General features: G+C 37.3%; 2 protein-coding genes across 2 annotated transcripts in view; one reads left to right on the forward strand and one right to left on the reverse strand.

Annotated features, from left to right (window-relative positions):
• The window catches only part of LOC136033785 (uncharacterized), a gene marked incomplete in the record, with an annotated part of 70,186 nt that extends 56,299 nt beyond the window's left edge, over window positions 1-13,887 (reverse strand). The window contains 1 exon segment of the mRNA XM_065714687.1: window positions 13,746-13,887.
• Window positions 8,086-8,955, forward strand: LOC136033454 (uncharacterized). Its single transcript, XM_065714204.1, has one exon. The coding sequence runs from the start codon at window positions 8,086-8,088 to the stop codon at window positions 8,953-8,955; it is 870 nt and encodes a 289-aa protein (XP_065570276.1).
• Window positions 13,888-15,562: the final 1,675 nt, after the last annotated feature.

The following is a 15,562-nucleotide window of genomic DNA, read 5'->3' on the forward strand; positions in this document are numbered from 1 at the left end:
AATCGAAACATGCATTAATTGAAAAACGTTCAGAAATTAAATTAAAAAAAAACAAGCTTTTTCAACTGAAAGTATGGAGCAACATTAAAACTTAAAACGGACAGAAATTATTCCGTATATGAAAGGGGTTGTCCCCTCCTCGACGCCTCGCTCTATACGCTAAAGTTTTTATTGTTTTAAAAAGTAGAGTTGTGAGAAAGAGTTCAACTTTAGCCTAAAGAGCGAGGCGTCGAGGAGGGGACAACCCTTTTCATATACGGAAAAGTTTCTGTTCGTTTTAAGTCTTAATGTCGCTCCATACTTTCAGTGGAAAAAACCTGTTTTTTTATTTAATCCCTTAAGACATAGTTGTTCTACTATGCTGAACAAAATGGTTGTCTCAAAATGTGTTCAAGAAAATTAAAAGATTTGTCTCAAGAAGCGCTGCTTGCCCTCCAATCTCTTCTTACTCTTAAAAAAGGCACCTGAACTTTTAATTTTGAATCGAATTAGCTCCATTAAGATTTTCAATAATATTTTTAGCTATTATAGAGTGGTACAGGCTATGACTTTGCTTATATGCCCTTTTGAAAACCTGCATATACACAGTTTTTTTGTCTAATTGAAACGCATCCTAAACTTTCCCTAAAAGCTTCACCTTAGTACCCGTAGAGTCATTAATTAAAGTAACTGTAGTGATAGTATTAAAAACATACATATAGTGCCTTCTGGCTAGTTCAAAATCCCCCAAAACTTACCCTTAGAGGTCTAACTTAATATTATAATTTGTCCATCAGATGTTGCTGTTTCAACTTTTTGAAGTCCACATGCTCATAGTTTGTTTTCATTTAGTTTAACATCCGCCTAAATATTCCTTAAAAGCTTCACCTTAACAGCTTTAGATTGCACAGTGGCAACAGTTGTAGCAGCATTAGTGGAAGTATGCACATAGCATCTTTGGTTTCTTCAAGATCCCGCTCAACACACACCAAAAGTTTCGAGTTAATACCATCATTTCTGATGCGTCCACATGACAACCTGTCTGGGCATAGTGTGTTTCGATTTAGCTTCATTTAGTTACAAAACATCCCAAAAATTTTCACCTTAATATACTTAGCTTTAATAACAGTAGAAGTAGCATTAGCAGTAGAATTAATTGTAGTAGCCAAGCCTTTAGTGGCAGTAGTAGTAACAGAAGTAGTAATAATAGTAACAGTAGCAGTAGTATGAGTACAAGCAGTAACATTAGGTTGAAAATATTTTCTTTTGGTTAGTTCAACATCCCTCACAACAAGCCCTGTTAGTTTTAACTTCACACACCAAACTGTTCCTATGATATTGATGTTACATCCATTTGACAACCTGCATACTGACGACGTTTTGTGATTCAAATCACCTCCTTTCCTCTAAATTCATTGAAAATTTCACCTTCATCCCCTGGGCATAGTTGTAATAGCAGTCACAGTAATAGCATTGATATTACTAGTTATAGTATTAGTACATTGCCTTTTGATCAGCAGAAAATTCCTCTCATCAAGTTCTAGAGGTTTCAACTTAATACGATTAGCCATTGTTATGGCATTACTGATATGTCCTTTTGAAAAGCTGTATGTTATCATATTTTCTCTCAGCGTTCAGAGCCTTAGAAGTAGTATCAACAGAAGTAGTAGCAGTAAATGCAGCAGTAACACTAGTATTAGCAGTAGTGTGCAGATCTTGCCTTTTGGTAAGATGATATTCCCCTTTAAGCACTCTCTGAAAGTTCCAACTTAATACCCAAATCAATTCTTGAGATACACCATTTTGACAACTTGCATGCACATAGCATCTTTTGATTTAGCTCAAACTTCCCCTCAATACTGTAAATAGATTGGTCTGGCAGTGGTAATGGTGATAGTTGCAGTAGTATTGGTAGCATGCAAATATTGTCTTTTTTATCATCTCCCTTATCATTTCCTAAATTTTCCAAATTAATACACTTAGTTATTCAAGTGATATACCCCTTTGACAATCCTTATACACATAAAATGTTTTTATTCTCTGAAAGATTCTCTGAAAGGCTTACCTGGATGCCCTTTGTCTTCTTGGAAATTCAAGTTCAAACATGCATACCCTTCTCAATAATATATACTACGTGTAAACAATGAACAAAGTGCCTAGCTTACAGCCCCTTTCCTGAGGACTTTGGGCAGGTTGACATCCCCAAAGACATAATTACTGGACCTTTCAAAAAGGTTGAAGAAAATAGATCTCTTAAAATTTCGATAAGATATATTTTGGGGAATTATTGGCTTGGGTGGGGCTGATTGCCCTCCATTCATTTTTGACTATTAAAAAGGGCACTAGAACTTTGGACCTCAAATCAAATGTGCTCCATCTGATCCAAAGCTTATACAACCGCCCATTCCTAAAACAATTTATATGCCCAGGGCACAAATTTCAACCCTTGCCCGTGGGCTCTAGGGGATTGTGTCCACCTAAAGACATTGCTATATGATTTTTGGACTATTGGCAACAAAATAGCTGTCTGACAATTTTAATGGAATGTGTTTTGAGAAAAGAAGGTTTCAGGGAAGGGCCTAGCTGCTCTCTGTCATTTTTGACTCTTAAAAGGGAACTAGAACTATACATTTTAAATTAAATGAGCCTCTTCTAAAGTTCACATGACCACCCCTTCTATAAAAACTTGCAAGGCCCCTGCAGCATAGCTTACAATCCTTACCCCCAGACTCTAAGGGATTCTTTCCACCCCAAAGGACTTATATTATGATCTTTGGATGATTTTTGAACAAATAGCTATCTCAAAAATATATCATAGCTATCTCAAGACGTACGGGGGGGGCTGCCCCTGATCACTTTGACTCTTAAAAACGGGACTAGAACATATGGTTTCCAATCCAATGAGCCCAATCTGGAGTCACCCTTTCAGTTAAAACCTTACTTGCAATCAGAACATAACTTACAACCCTTGTGCTGATGGCTGTGGGAGGTGCCATTCTCAAAGACATAATTTCCAGACCTTTTAACTAGGCTGAACAAAATGGGCATCTAAAAATTGTGATTGGATGTGTTTTAGAAATTGATGGGCATGGGCGAGGGGGGCTTGTTGTCCTCCAATCACTTTTGGCTAATAAAACAAGAGCTAAGAGCTCATATGGCATTTGTGACGAGGTCAGAAAAGCCAAGCGCCAAGAGATCATATGGTATGAGCTCTGGCAAAATTCTAAGAATCAATGGATTGCTCTAAAAGGAAAATCAGAACTTTAATGCTGGTCAGGATTTAAAATAAGAGCTTTGAGTCACAAGGTCCTTCTAAATATCAAAATTCAATAAGAACCGATCACCCACTCGTAAGTTAAAAATACCACGATTTTTCAAATTTTTCCTCTCCCTTCAGCCCCCAGATGGTCGAATCGGGGAAAACGACTTTATCAAGTCAATTTGTGTAGCTCCCTGACACGCCTACCAATTTTCATCGTCCTAGCACGTCCAGAGGCACCCAATTCGCCAAAGCACTGAGCCCCAACCCCTAACTCCCCCAAACAGAGCGGATCCAGTCCGGTTACGTCAATCACGTATATACAACATTTATAAGCGTTTTCCAAGATTTCAAGTTTCCCCCTCCAACTCCCTTCAATGTCAACAGATCTGGTCGGGATTTGAAATAAGAGCTCTGAGACACGAGTTCCTTCTAAATATCAAATTTCATTAAGATCTGGTCACCCATTCTTATGTTAAAATACCTAAATTTTTCTAATTTTTCCAAATTAACAACCCCCGACTCCCATATTGAGAACGGGTCCGTTCCAATTATGTCAATCACACATCTATAACTTGTACTTATTCTTCCCATTAAGTTTCATCCTGATCTCTCCACTCTAAGCGTTTTCCAAGATTTCCGGTTTCCCCCTACAACTCCCCCCAATGTCATCAGATCTGGTCGGAATTTAAAATGAGAGTTCTAAAGAACAAGATCCTTCTAAAGATCAAATTTCATTAAGATCTGATCACCCATCCACAAGTTACAGATACCTCATTTTTTCTATTTTTTCCAAATTACTCCCCCCCCCCAACTCCACCAAAAAGAGCACATCTGGTCTGGTTATTTCCGTCATATATCTTGGACTTGTTCTTCCCACCAAGTTTAATCCTCATCTCCCATCTCATCCTCATCCCCCAATGACACTGGATCCAGTAGGGATTTAAAATAAGAGATGTGAGTTACAAGGTCCTTCTAAATATGAAATTTCATTAAGATCTGATCACTCTTTTGTATGTTAAAACTACCTCATTTTTTCTAATCTTTTAGAATTAATCCCCCCCCTAACTCCCTCAAAGAGAACGGATCCGTTTCAGTTATGTCAATCACGTAGCTAGGACTTTTGCTTATTTTTCCCACCAAGTTTCATCCCGATCCCTCCACTCTAAGCGGTTTCCAAGATTTTATGTCCCCTCCCCAACTCCCCCCCAATGTCACCGGATCCAGTAGAGATTTAAAATAAGAGCTCTGAAACACGATATCCTTCCAAACATCAAATTTTATTAAGATCCAATCACTCCTTCATAAGTTAAAAATACCTCATTTTTTCTAATTTTTCAGAGTTAACCCCACCCCCACTCCCACAAAGAGAGCTGATTTGTTCCGGTTGTGTTAATCACGTATCTAGGACTTTTGATTATTTTTCCCAACAAGTTTCATACCGATCTCTCCACTCTAAGCATTTTCCAAGATTTTAGGCTCCCCCCTCCAACTCCCCCCAATATTACCAAATACAGTAGAGACTTAAAATAAGAGCTCTGAGACACGATATCCTTCTAAACATCAAATTTCATTAAGATCCGATCATCCATTTGTAAGTTAAAAATACCTCATTTTTTCTAATTTTTCTGATTTAACCATCCCCCCTCCACCCAGATGGTCGAATTGGGGAAAAGACAATTTCTAATTTAATCTGGCCTGGTACCTAATACGCCTGCCAAATTTCATTGTCCTAGCTTACCTGGAAGTGCCTAAAGTAGCAAAACCAGGACAGACAGACCAACAGACCGACAGACCGACAGACCGACAGACCGACAGAACTTTGCGATTGCTATATGTCACTTGGTAGATACCAAGTGCCATAAAAAAGGAACTAGCCCTTTTAATTTCCAATCAAATGAGTCTTTTTTTAAATTTCTATGACAATATATGGCAATATCAAAATTTCTATCAGATGCATCTTGGGAAATACAAGGAATGGGGGGGGGGTATCCGCCTTTGATCACTCTGAATCTTAAAAAGGACACTAGTATTTCCGATTGCCAATCCTATGAGCACCCTCCAATCACTCTGAATCTTAAAAAAGGCACTAGAACGTCTGATTACCAATCAAATAAGCCCCCTCCCCCTCCTGAAGTTTATAGTCACCCTTTCTATATGTACCTTATATGCCCCCAGGAAATAACTTACAACCCTTGCCCTGAAGGGTCTGCAGGGTTGTCATCCTCAAAGACATAATTTCCAAACCTTTCAATTATGTTGAATAAAATGGCTATCTTAAAATTTTGACTGGACGTGTTTGGGAAATGGTGGGCGTGGGAAGGGGTTAGTTGCCCTCCAATCACTTTTGACCATTATAGAGGGCACTAGCACTTTCAATTTCCAATCGAATGAGCCTTTTTTGAAATTACGACAACAAATGACCATCTCAAAATTTGTATTAGGTGCATTTTGGGAAAATACAAGGTGTGGGGGGCTATCCATCCTCCCATCACTCTGAATCTCAAATAGGGTAGTAAAACTTCTGATTGGCAATCCATGAGCCCACTCCAAAGTTTGTACAATCACCCTTTCTACATAGCCTTCCAATCACTTTTGACTATTAAAAAGGGCACCAGCCCTTTCAATTTCCAATCAAATGAGCTTTTTTCGCAGTTTCTACAGCAAAAAATGACAATCACAAAATTTCTATCAGACGCATTTCGGGAAAAATACAAGGTGCAGGGGTGGTATACATCCTCCAATTATTCTGAATCTCAAAAAGGGTACTAGAATGTCTGATTATCAATAAGCCCCTTCCAAAGTTTATACAATCTTTCTATATAAACCTTATATACCCCCAGAGCATAGCTGACAACCCTTGCCCTGAGGGCTGTGGCGGGGGGGTTATCCTCAAAGAAATAATTACAGACCTTTCAACTACATTGAATAAAATGGCTATCACAAAATTTTGATTGAATGTATTTGGGAAATGGTGGGCGTGGGAGGGGGGTTAGTTGCCCACCAATCACTTTCAACAATTAAAGAGGGAACTGGCCCTCTCAATTTCCAATCGAATGAGCATTTTTCGATGTTTTTACGACAACAAATGGCCATATCAAATTTACATCAGGTACATTTTGGGAAAATACAAGGTGTGTGGGGGGGGTATCCACCCTCCCATCACTCTGAATCTCGAAAAGGGTAGCAAAACTTCTGATTGGCAATCCAATGAGCCCTCTCAAAAGTTTATACAGACACTCTTTCTATATAAACCTTATATACCCCAAGACATAACTTACAATCCTTGCCATGAGGGCTGTAGGGATGTCATCCTTAAATACATGATTTCTGAACCTCTCAACTACCTTGAATAAAATGCCTACCTCAAAACTGTGACCGGATGTGTTTGGGAAATCGTGGGTGTGGGAGGAGAGGTTAGTTGCCTTCCAATCATTTTTGACAATGAAAAAGGGCACTAGCCCTTTCAATTTCAAATTGAATGAGCTCTTTTCGAAGTTTTTACAACAACAAATGGCAATCTCAAAATTTCTATCAGAAGTGTTTCAGGAAAATACAAGGTGAGGGGGTGGAAGGGGTATCCACCCTCCAATCACTCTGAATCTTAAAAAGGGTACTATAATGTCTGATTACCAAACTAATGAGCCCCTTCCAAAGTTTATACAATCTTTCTATATAAGCCTTATATACCCCCAGGGCATAGCTTACAACCTTTGCCCTGTGGGCTGTGGGTATCCTTAAAGAAATAATTCCAGGTCTTTCAACCATGTTGAACAAAATGGCTATCTAAAAATTTTTGATTGAATATGTTTGGGGAAATGGTGGGCACAGGAGGGTTGTTAGTTGCCCTCCAATCACTTTTGACTATTAAAAAGGGCACTACTCTTTCAATTTCTAATCAACTGAGCCCTTTTCGAAATTTCTACAACAACTCCTACTATACAGAGTTCCTGGTCTAAAACAAAAAACAATATTACATTGTTTCCACGTTGCTCTTTACTTAGGCAGTGCTATCGTGCTGCCTAAGATTTGCATCAATGAACTTTAACTGTTTCCTTTTTACAGCTCATATTAATTTTTAATGAATACTTAATGGTTATAATAACAAACTAGCAGAACCCTCCTAAGATACACAGAGTGAAAGTCTGACTGTTTCTTTGGGTGAAGTTTTAGATGCCCTGGTATATATTTAATATAAAAGATGGACAACCCATTTGACTTGCCTTTTAATACCCATGCCATATACTTATTGCTACCCTTGCCAATCCCATTTGACCCATTGCTCCTCATTGTTAATCTAACAGAATTATAATTTGAACCTACAATTGAATCCAGAATCCAATGCTAGGTTGAAATTTCACTGTCACATATTCCGCATGCATTGGTTTATTACAACTGAATCTGACAGATTTATAGATCTTTTTATTCTGCCAAATCATTTTTAATTTTTCCAATAGTTCACAAGTGGTTTTTCTGCCAAAAATGAGACAAAATCACAGATTGATTTCAAAGGGATAACATTGAATATAACTGACCTTCTGTGTTTTTGAATTGCCTCTGGCATTATAGAGTAACTACTGATATGAAATAAGCACACAAAATTAAGCAAACCCCAAAAAAACAGCAAACATTTACATATGGCCTTGAGTAATATTATGCTCTATAAGGGTAGGGGAGTGTGAAATATCACCTTAGCATTGAATTATATGTTTTGTCTCACTTCTACAAGGCAAACAAATAGAAGAAAAAAGAACAAGGTGTCACTTTTACAATCTTTTTAAATCTTTTGATTTTGCTCTATTACTAGGGTAACTGAGCGCCCCAAAGTGACTGATAATGTAAGTGATATGGTTCGAGCCTTTGATCTTTGTGATGAGAAAAAGATCAGCCTACCTCAGTATCTGATTTTCGAGCCAGATCAGGTCCCATGTGTGCCAGGGGAGACAACAGCTACGTTAACTCGAAAGGTTAATGAACTCTACATGGAATTTAAAAGCTTCGCTGAGCACCATAAAGCAAGGTCAGTCGTGCAAACTATTCCTGATATGAAACCTCACCCACCCGCAAAACCGTCCTATTCAGTTATTGTGAAAAATCCACCAAAAAACTTGAATAATCCTGACGCTCGAAAAGATTTCCTGGATAAAGCTTGTGGGGGTGTCAGTTCAAGCATAGTTGTTTTGAGGCCTAGGAGGGATGCATGGCAAGTAGTTCTGTCGGACAAGGGTGCCGCCAATACTTTGGCAGATGCATTAAGCAAAGTAGACCAATCCATTAATGCTAAAGTGAAGAGTCCTGCCTTTTTCGGTATAGTACGCCGAGTGCCTGACGGAACATCTAAAAGTGACCTATGCGATCTCGCTAATAACTGTATAGAAGTTGTTCAGTTAGGAAGTACGAGGTCTTTTCGATTAAAGTTTGAGTCACGTGACCACCTAAACTATGCCACTGAGAATCCCCTTGTTATTGGTTACGAGCGTCTACCTATAACTGAGTACAAGTTTTTGCCTACCCAGTGCTACAAATGCCAGTGCTACAGCCATACTGCAAATAACTGTAAAGCTTCCCCGAGATGCTCTAAATGCGCTGGTGACCACAAGAACTCCAAAGAAAACCCGTGTCAACTTGTCATGAAATGTGCTCTCTGTGGCTCCTCCGACCACCCCTGTTATTCGTATAAATGTCCAGAAGCACAGAAACTACTGCTTAAGAAATGAACAGTCAAACAAACACAAGTACAAGTACTTTACAAGATTTTACGTTTCTTAATAATTTGTGACTGTGCAATAATGTTGTTTTTAATTATTACGATGACCAAAATAATCTGTCCACCAACACCTTAGCTAGCCCCGATAGCCCTTTAAACCAAATTAACTGTAAATATCTCGACACTTTTGATTTTGTGAAAAATGTGAAACCTAAGCTAATGGAAGAGACCAAACTTAATGTAATTTGCTTTAATATCAGAAGCATACGGGATAAGTGGGCTAATTTTAAAGATCTAATTTTAACAAATGGTTACTGCCCTTTCGACGTAATTGGAATAACGGAGACGTGGCTTTCAGAAATTGATGATACTAATGAATTTTCCCTCACTGGCTTTCAAGCTATTCATATTGAAAGAAAATTAACCAAGTCCTCTGGTGGCATTTTTCTTTACATCCGATCAAGTCTAAAATTCACCAGACTATTCGATTGTGAATTCTTGTTCTCGCAACCTATAAATAATAGATGCATTTATTCAATAATCGTCGACATAAGTGTAGACGAGAATTCTTTTATTTTTTCGTTATTTTATAAACCACCCTCATTTCCGACACCTTTCTTTTGTAATCAGTTTGATGATTTTTCTAGTTTTATTAATTTACCACAAAAGAAGGCAATAGTTTTTGGGGACTTCAATTGTAATTTATTAAATGTTAGCAATAACAATGATAGTGATACCTTCTTTGAAACATTTACCTCAAGTGGTCTTCTTCCCACAATCCTTTTTCCTACTAGAGTTGATCCCATGAGGTCTACCGCTACTTTAATTGATAACATTTTTGTATCCACTTCCCTGGGAAACCACCTGTCCTCCAAAATAATATTTTCTGACCTGTCAGATCACTTTCCAATCTATCTTTCCTTACCCTCCCTATCAGCTACTCAACCCCGTAGAACTAATACCCCTACGTCTAATAGAATATATAATACTGTGAATATGAACTGGTTCACGGATTGTTTGAAATCCTTCGACTGGTCCAAGACTTTGGATTGTCAGGATGTTAATTCAGCCACAAGTAGTTTCACACAGGGATTGAGTGATCTTATTAGTTCAACCTTTCCAGTTCGTAAATCAAACCGAAAAACTACCCATATACGCCCCTGGATGTCAAATAGCCTGATAATCTCTTCATACCGAAAAAATGACCTATATAAGTTAGCTTGCAAAACCAGTAGCGTTGTTGACCTGACTAATTATAAAAAATACAAAAACATATATACCAAACTCATCCGGGAAGCAAAGAAAAATTATTATTATTCAAAAATCTCTCACTGCAAAGGGAACTTGCAAAAAATTTGGTCTACAATAAATGAAATCCTTTCAAAAAAAAGGAATTCAAGATCTGTTCCTATTAACCTTAGGGACATCAGTGGCAGATTAATTGACCCAATTTTAGTACCGGATGCTTTTAATAATTATTTCACTAATATTCCAAATGCTAACTCCTGTTCCTTCTCACAGTCAGTACACCCTAGCAAGAATCCCAGATCCATGTTTTTCTCTCCAACTGATCGCAAAGAGGTGCTTCAAGTTATCGAATCTCTCTCTAATAGTAGTACACCTGACTTCTTTGGCATAAGTAATAAGCTTCTTAGGACCGTATCTTCCTATATTTGTGAACCCATTGTGCACATAGCAAACCTGTCTATGACCAATGGAGTCTTCCCAGAAATATTTAAATCAGCAATTGTTATCCCGATTCATAAAAAAGGCGATCCGTCTGAGATAAGCAATTATCGTCCAATCTCACTTCTCCCAGTTATATCTAAGGTGCTCGAGAGAATTATATTCCGACGTCTTTCTCCCTTTGTATTTGGGAATCAGTCATCAGATTCGTTGATTTCTCCTCATCAATATGGCTTCCGTGCCAAATTTTCAACTGCTCATGCACTAATAGACGCCACACAGTTTATACGTTCCCAACTTGACCTTAAAAATACTGTATTGGGCTTATTTCTGGATTTTTCAAAGGCCTTTGACATGGTTGATCACAGTGTTTTATTAAGTAAACTCAATAACCTAGGGATTCGCGGAGTTCCTTTCTCATGGTTCGGCTCTTATCTCTCTGGTAGAGTACAGAGTGTGAGACTGGGCGGGGTGACTTCACATCCCCTACCTGTCCGGAGGGGCGTCCCACAGGGCTCTGTTCTTGGTCCAATACTTTTTCTCCTTTATATTAATGATTTGATTACGGACCTGGGCCCATCAGTGCACCCAGTACTTTTTGCTGACAATAGCAACTTTTTCATCACCAGTCCTAATTTACCATCCGTGGTCACCTCTACTCAAACCCTTCTGAATAGAGTACAGGAGTGGTGTCTCGTTAACTGCATGACCATTAACAGCAAGAAAAGTCAGGTGGTATTATTTCAAACCCCTTACAAAAAAAATGAAGTTCAGCCAGCACTTGGCCTAAAATATTCTACCAATCTCCTCCCGCAGGTCGAAGTTGCCAAGTTTCTTGGTGTCCACATAGACTCCTGCCTATCATTTGCAACACATGTGTCCTATGTTAGAGCCATAATTTTGCGACAGGTAAGTATAATTAATCATGTGAATTATTTTCTTCCTCTCGATATCCTTGTCACCCTTTATTATTCTTTTATTTACCCATATATCTCATACTGCGGATCTGTATGGGGCAATACTTATCCTTCAGTTACCAATAAATTAAAATCTGCTCAAAACCGTGCTGTCAAAGCAGTTTTTCGGTTGCCACGACTATATCCCACCAAGGACTTATACTCCGATTTTGGTATTATCCCTTTTGAACAAATCATCAAAAAGTTAAATCTATCCCTTGCATATTCTGCTTACCATAAAAATCTTCCTCCCCACTTATTAACTTATTTTAATAGTAATAATTCTGAACGCCACTGTCTCCGTTCATCCAATCGTTCCTTCATTGTCCCCAGGTGTATCTCTAGTTCCGCCCAGTGATCCCCAATTTATAAATCTATAATTCAATGGAATGTAATACCCTCCAGTGTCGAGCTATCCACAAGTTTTCGGATGCTATATAATAATGTACTAAAATCTTGATATTATATTTCTCTAAATGTTTGTTCAATTTGATTTAATTACCCTTGTTTTCTCTTTTTTTTCTTCTCTCTCTTTTTCATTTACAATTTTTTGTTGTTTTGGTCCTTAACAAGTTTGCTTCTAGGATCTTTATTATTATTGTTGTTATGTGTTTTCTTTTCTTTTTGAATAAATTGATAATTGATTGATTGATGATTGAAATTTAGTAGCCAACTAATATTATGTTGAAGCAGCCAGTAAAATTCTAGTTTAACTACTTTTTATTATCTTGGAAAAAGGTGAGGTTAGGAATATGAAACTTGAGGATAAGTCTACAGACTAAAGTATGTCATAGGAAAGCATTTTGAAGTACCTATCTTCACTACTTCCAGAGAGCAGTGACCTTTAAAAATATTTATGTTATAGAAGTAAAACATTGCAAAATCAATCTTCTGCTTAAATGAAGTACAACAAAACTGTTTTCAGTTTCATAACTTTGCTCAATCCCAATTTGTGAGTTTCAGATATCTGTAAATACATTTTCAAAATAAACCATTGATACTATTTAAAATTCTGCTCAAATAACAGGAATTGCATTTTCAGAACTAAAACCAGAAAAAAAGAAAGTGATAGCTGAAAACTAAGTTAAATATTGTTTTCTCAAAATTTTGATAGGTGTAGATAGACTTGTCAAGAAGGCAAATTTCTAAGACTTAAGTTAAATTCTAGTTACCATAATTGACTTCTTGCTATCTCAGAAACAGTTTAGGTTAGGAAAATGAAACTTTCAGGGATGAATTTACAGATTAAAGTATGTCCTGGGAAGGTATTTTGAAGCAACTAACTCTACTCCTTCTCCCTCTAGAGGGCCCTGGCCTTTGATGACCTTTAAAAATATGTGTGTAATAAAAGTGAAACCTTGCTAAATAGATCTTCTGCTTAATTGAAGTACAATAAAATTGATTTGAGCTTCACAACTTTGCTCAATTCCATTTTACAAGGTTTTAAAGATATGCAAATACATTTCCTAAATTTTGAAGAAAAAACAGTAACATTGATATGGCTAAAAATTTTACTCAAATAACAGAAATTGCATTTTCAGAACTAAAGGCAGAGAAAAAGCAACTAGTAACTGAAAATTAAGGTAAAATGTTGTTTTGTCAAGATTTCAAACCTGTCAGGTAGGCAAATTTCAGGGCCCTCTAGAGGGAGAAGGAGTGGAGGTAGGTACTTTAAAATACCCTTCTAGGACATATTTTAGCCTGAAGACCCATCCCTGAAAGTTTCATTTTCCTAACCTAAACCCTTTCCAAGATAGCAAGAAGTCAATTAACTAGAATTTTACCAGACTTAGAAATGAAGACTAGGTTAACTTTTAAGCTTGGCAATACCTTCTTGAACTATCTTTTTGACAGTGGATTCATCACTGAAGGTGTCATTTTTATTAACCAAACCCCTTTCCAAGACAGCAAAAATAAGCTAAACTAGAATTTTACTAGGGATCTTCTACTCCTTCACCCTACTTGGAGGTAGCCAGAAGTCTCCCAAGTCCCTTGAATGGCCAGATGTCTGTAAAGACCTAATTTTGTCAACATGTGAATGGTTTAGCAATGAAATTTGAGCTACAAACAAATGAAAAGTAAAGACCAAGTCAAAGGACCTGGCATAGGCTAGAAGACTGAATGTTATGTTGTCAATTAGCTTGTAATTTTAGCCCACCTTAAAGCCTAGGTTCATTGTTCAAACAGGTTTCTACAGTCTCAACTGGATTAAAATTATTTTTGGCTTAGTAAATTAGGCAAATCATAGATTCTGTAGAATATAATCATAGTTCAACAGGTTCCGTAGGCTAAAGTCATATTCATGCTCTTATTAATATTCTATTTTAGTGGAACTGCCTGCCTTGTTGTTTAGTTGACGTTGGGATGAATCAACTGAAGGTGAATCAACTTTATTGTCTTTACGATTTGAATTTGGAATAAAAAGCGGCATCTATAAAACATGATTACGATGTTCATGTGTTTTTTTGTGTTTTTTTCAAATGAAGACGGACGGAAATAACTTTCCATTCATGTTTCTGCAACTGGAAACGCTTTCTGCTTTTCCGGAAAGGGAATCTAGACAGACTGTGGAAAGTGAATCCGAAGTGGAAATTCCATTTCTGCCGTAATTTTCAAACAGGCTGAGGAACATGGAAACAAATATCAAAACTGACTACATCAAAATTGAATAAAAGGGATACATTCGGGAAAGAAGATTGTTTTGGCACTAAATAAAAGTGCAGATAAGCTAGATAATGGTCCTGAATTCGAAATTTAGAATTCAGGACAACTGAATTGTTTTGGAATTCCAGAAAATCTAGGATAAGAAGCGCCATCCTTACTGCTTGAGTAAGTTGGCTTTTATATAACTCATGCCACTTCCTACTTGAATTACTCCACATCCATATTAAAAATATTCAAATCTTAAGCTTTAATAAACGTATTCCACAAGTTTCGAGCTCAAAGTCTCGTCTTTGCTTTCCGCTTTCTCGTTTCTGATTTCAAGCAGTTTTAAAGACTTGCGACTGAGCAAGGAAGTGTTTCCGAAAATTTCGCAAAAACCCTGCTCAATTTATGCTATTTTAACATTACCTATTGTCTATGATAAATAATGGCTCATCTTTCTTTAACATTCCAAGGGCTAGACTATATCTAGCACCGTCAGTAGATAAGAAAGGGGTTCGCATGCATTACCAGATAAGCAACCATAATATTTGGGAAGAGCATAAAATAAAGCATTTAGTGGTGCTACTTTTATTTGTTTGTTAAATTATATTTACTCCATAGAACCCAACACCACGCCGGTTTATCACCGTTGGGCAGACAAAGAAAGACATTTCAGCAGGGAGACAAATTTCAGCAACACTGGCGTGCCGGGGCTAAGTGAGCTTAGCAACTTTGTAACACATATCGATATTGATTTCTAACCAAAAGATGAGAATAAGATCTTACAGAAGGAGTAGGCAGTTGTATATTCAAAGGGGGCGGGGGTCTGCTCCTCCAACGAAAATATACACAGTTTTCTAAAAGAGCTGATTTTTCCACTTGCAGCAGACATCTTGATTTCTTAAAGCATATTTAATGATTTATTTGAGTTGGCTCACAGCAATAAAAAATTTCTCCTTAACACATCTTATTTTGCTTTTATACATTTATTAAGAATATTCGCTCATTCCTCGCTTATTCCATCATTGTCTCCAGCGTGTTTCAGTGCAAAATTTTCTTTTTTTAAATTTCAATCTTAGTATTAAGAATTATCAATTTCCGTCTTTCAAGTGACTCATTATGACACGAAGCGACTTGTGTGATGTTTTTCTCGAATTTACATTTCTTATTATGAAGCACTTGTCCCTGGAGTTCTGACAGATTTTAACAGATTCGTTTGTTTATTTGTGCTTGTGTCGCGTTTCCCTCAAATTTAAGTAAGTACCCCCGGATCTTTGAAAGGCATTCACAGACTCGTCTGTTTATTTGAAAGGTTGTTTAGAACGAATT

This window comes from Artemia franciscana, chromosome 12 (assembly GCF_032884065.1).
Source record: "Artemia franciscana chromosome 12, ASM3288406v1, whole genome shotgun sequence".
NCBI lineage: Eukaryota > Metazoa > Arthropoda > Branchiopoda > Anostraca > Artemiidae > Artemia > Artemia franciscana.

Coding starts and splice junctions, on each gene's coding strand:
- LOC136033454 (XM_065714204.1), top strand. CDS start 8,086: ATGGTTCGAGCCTTTGATCTTTGTGATGAGAAAAAGATCAGCCTACCT.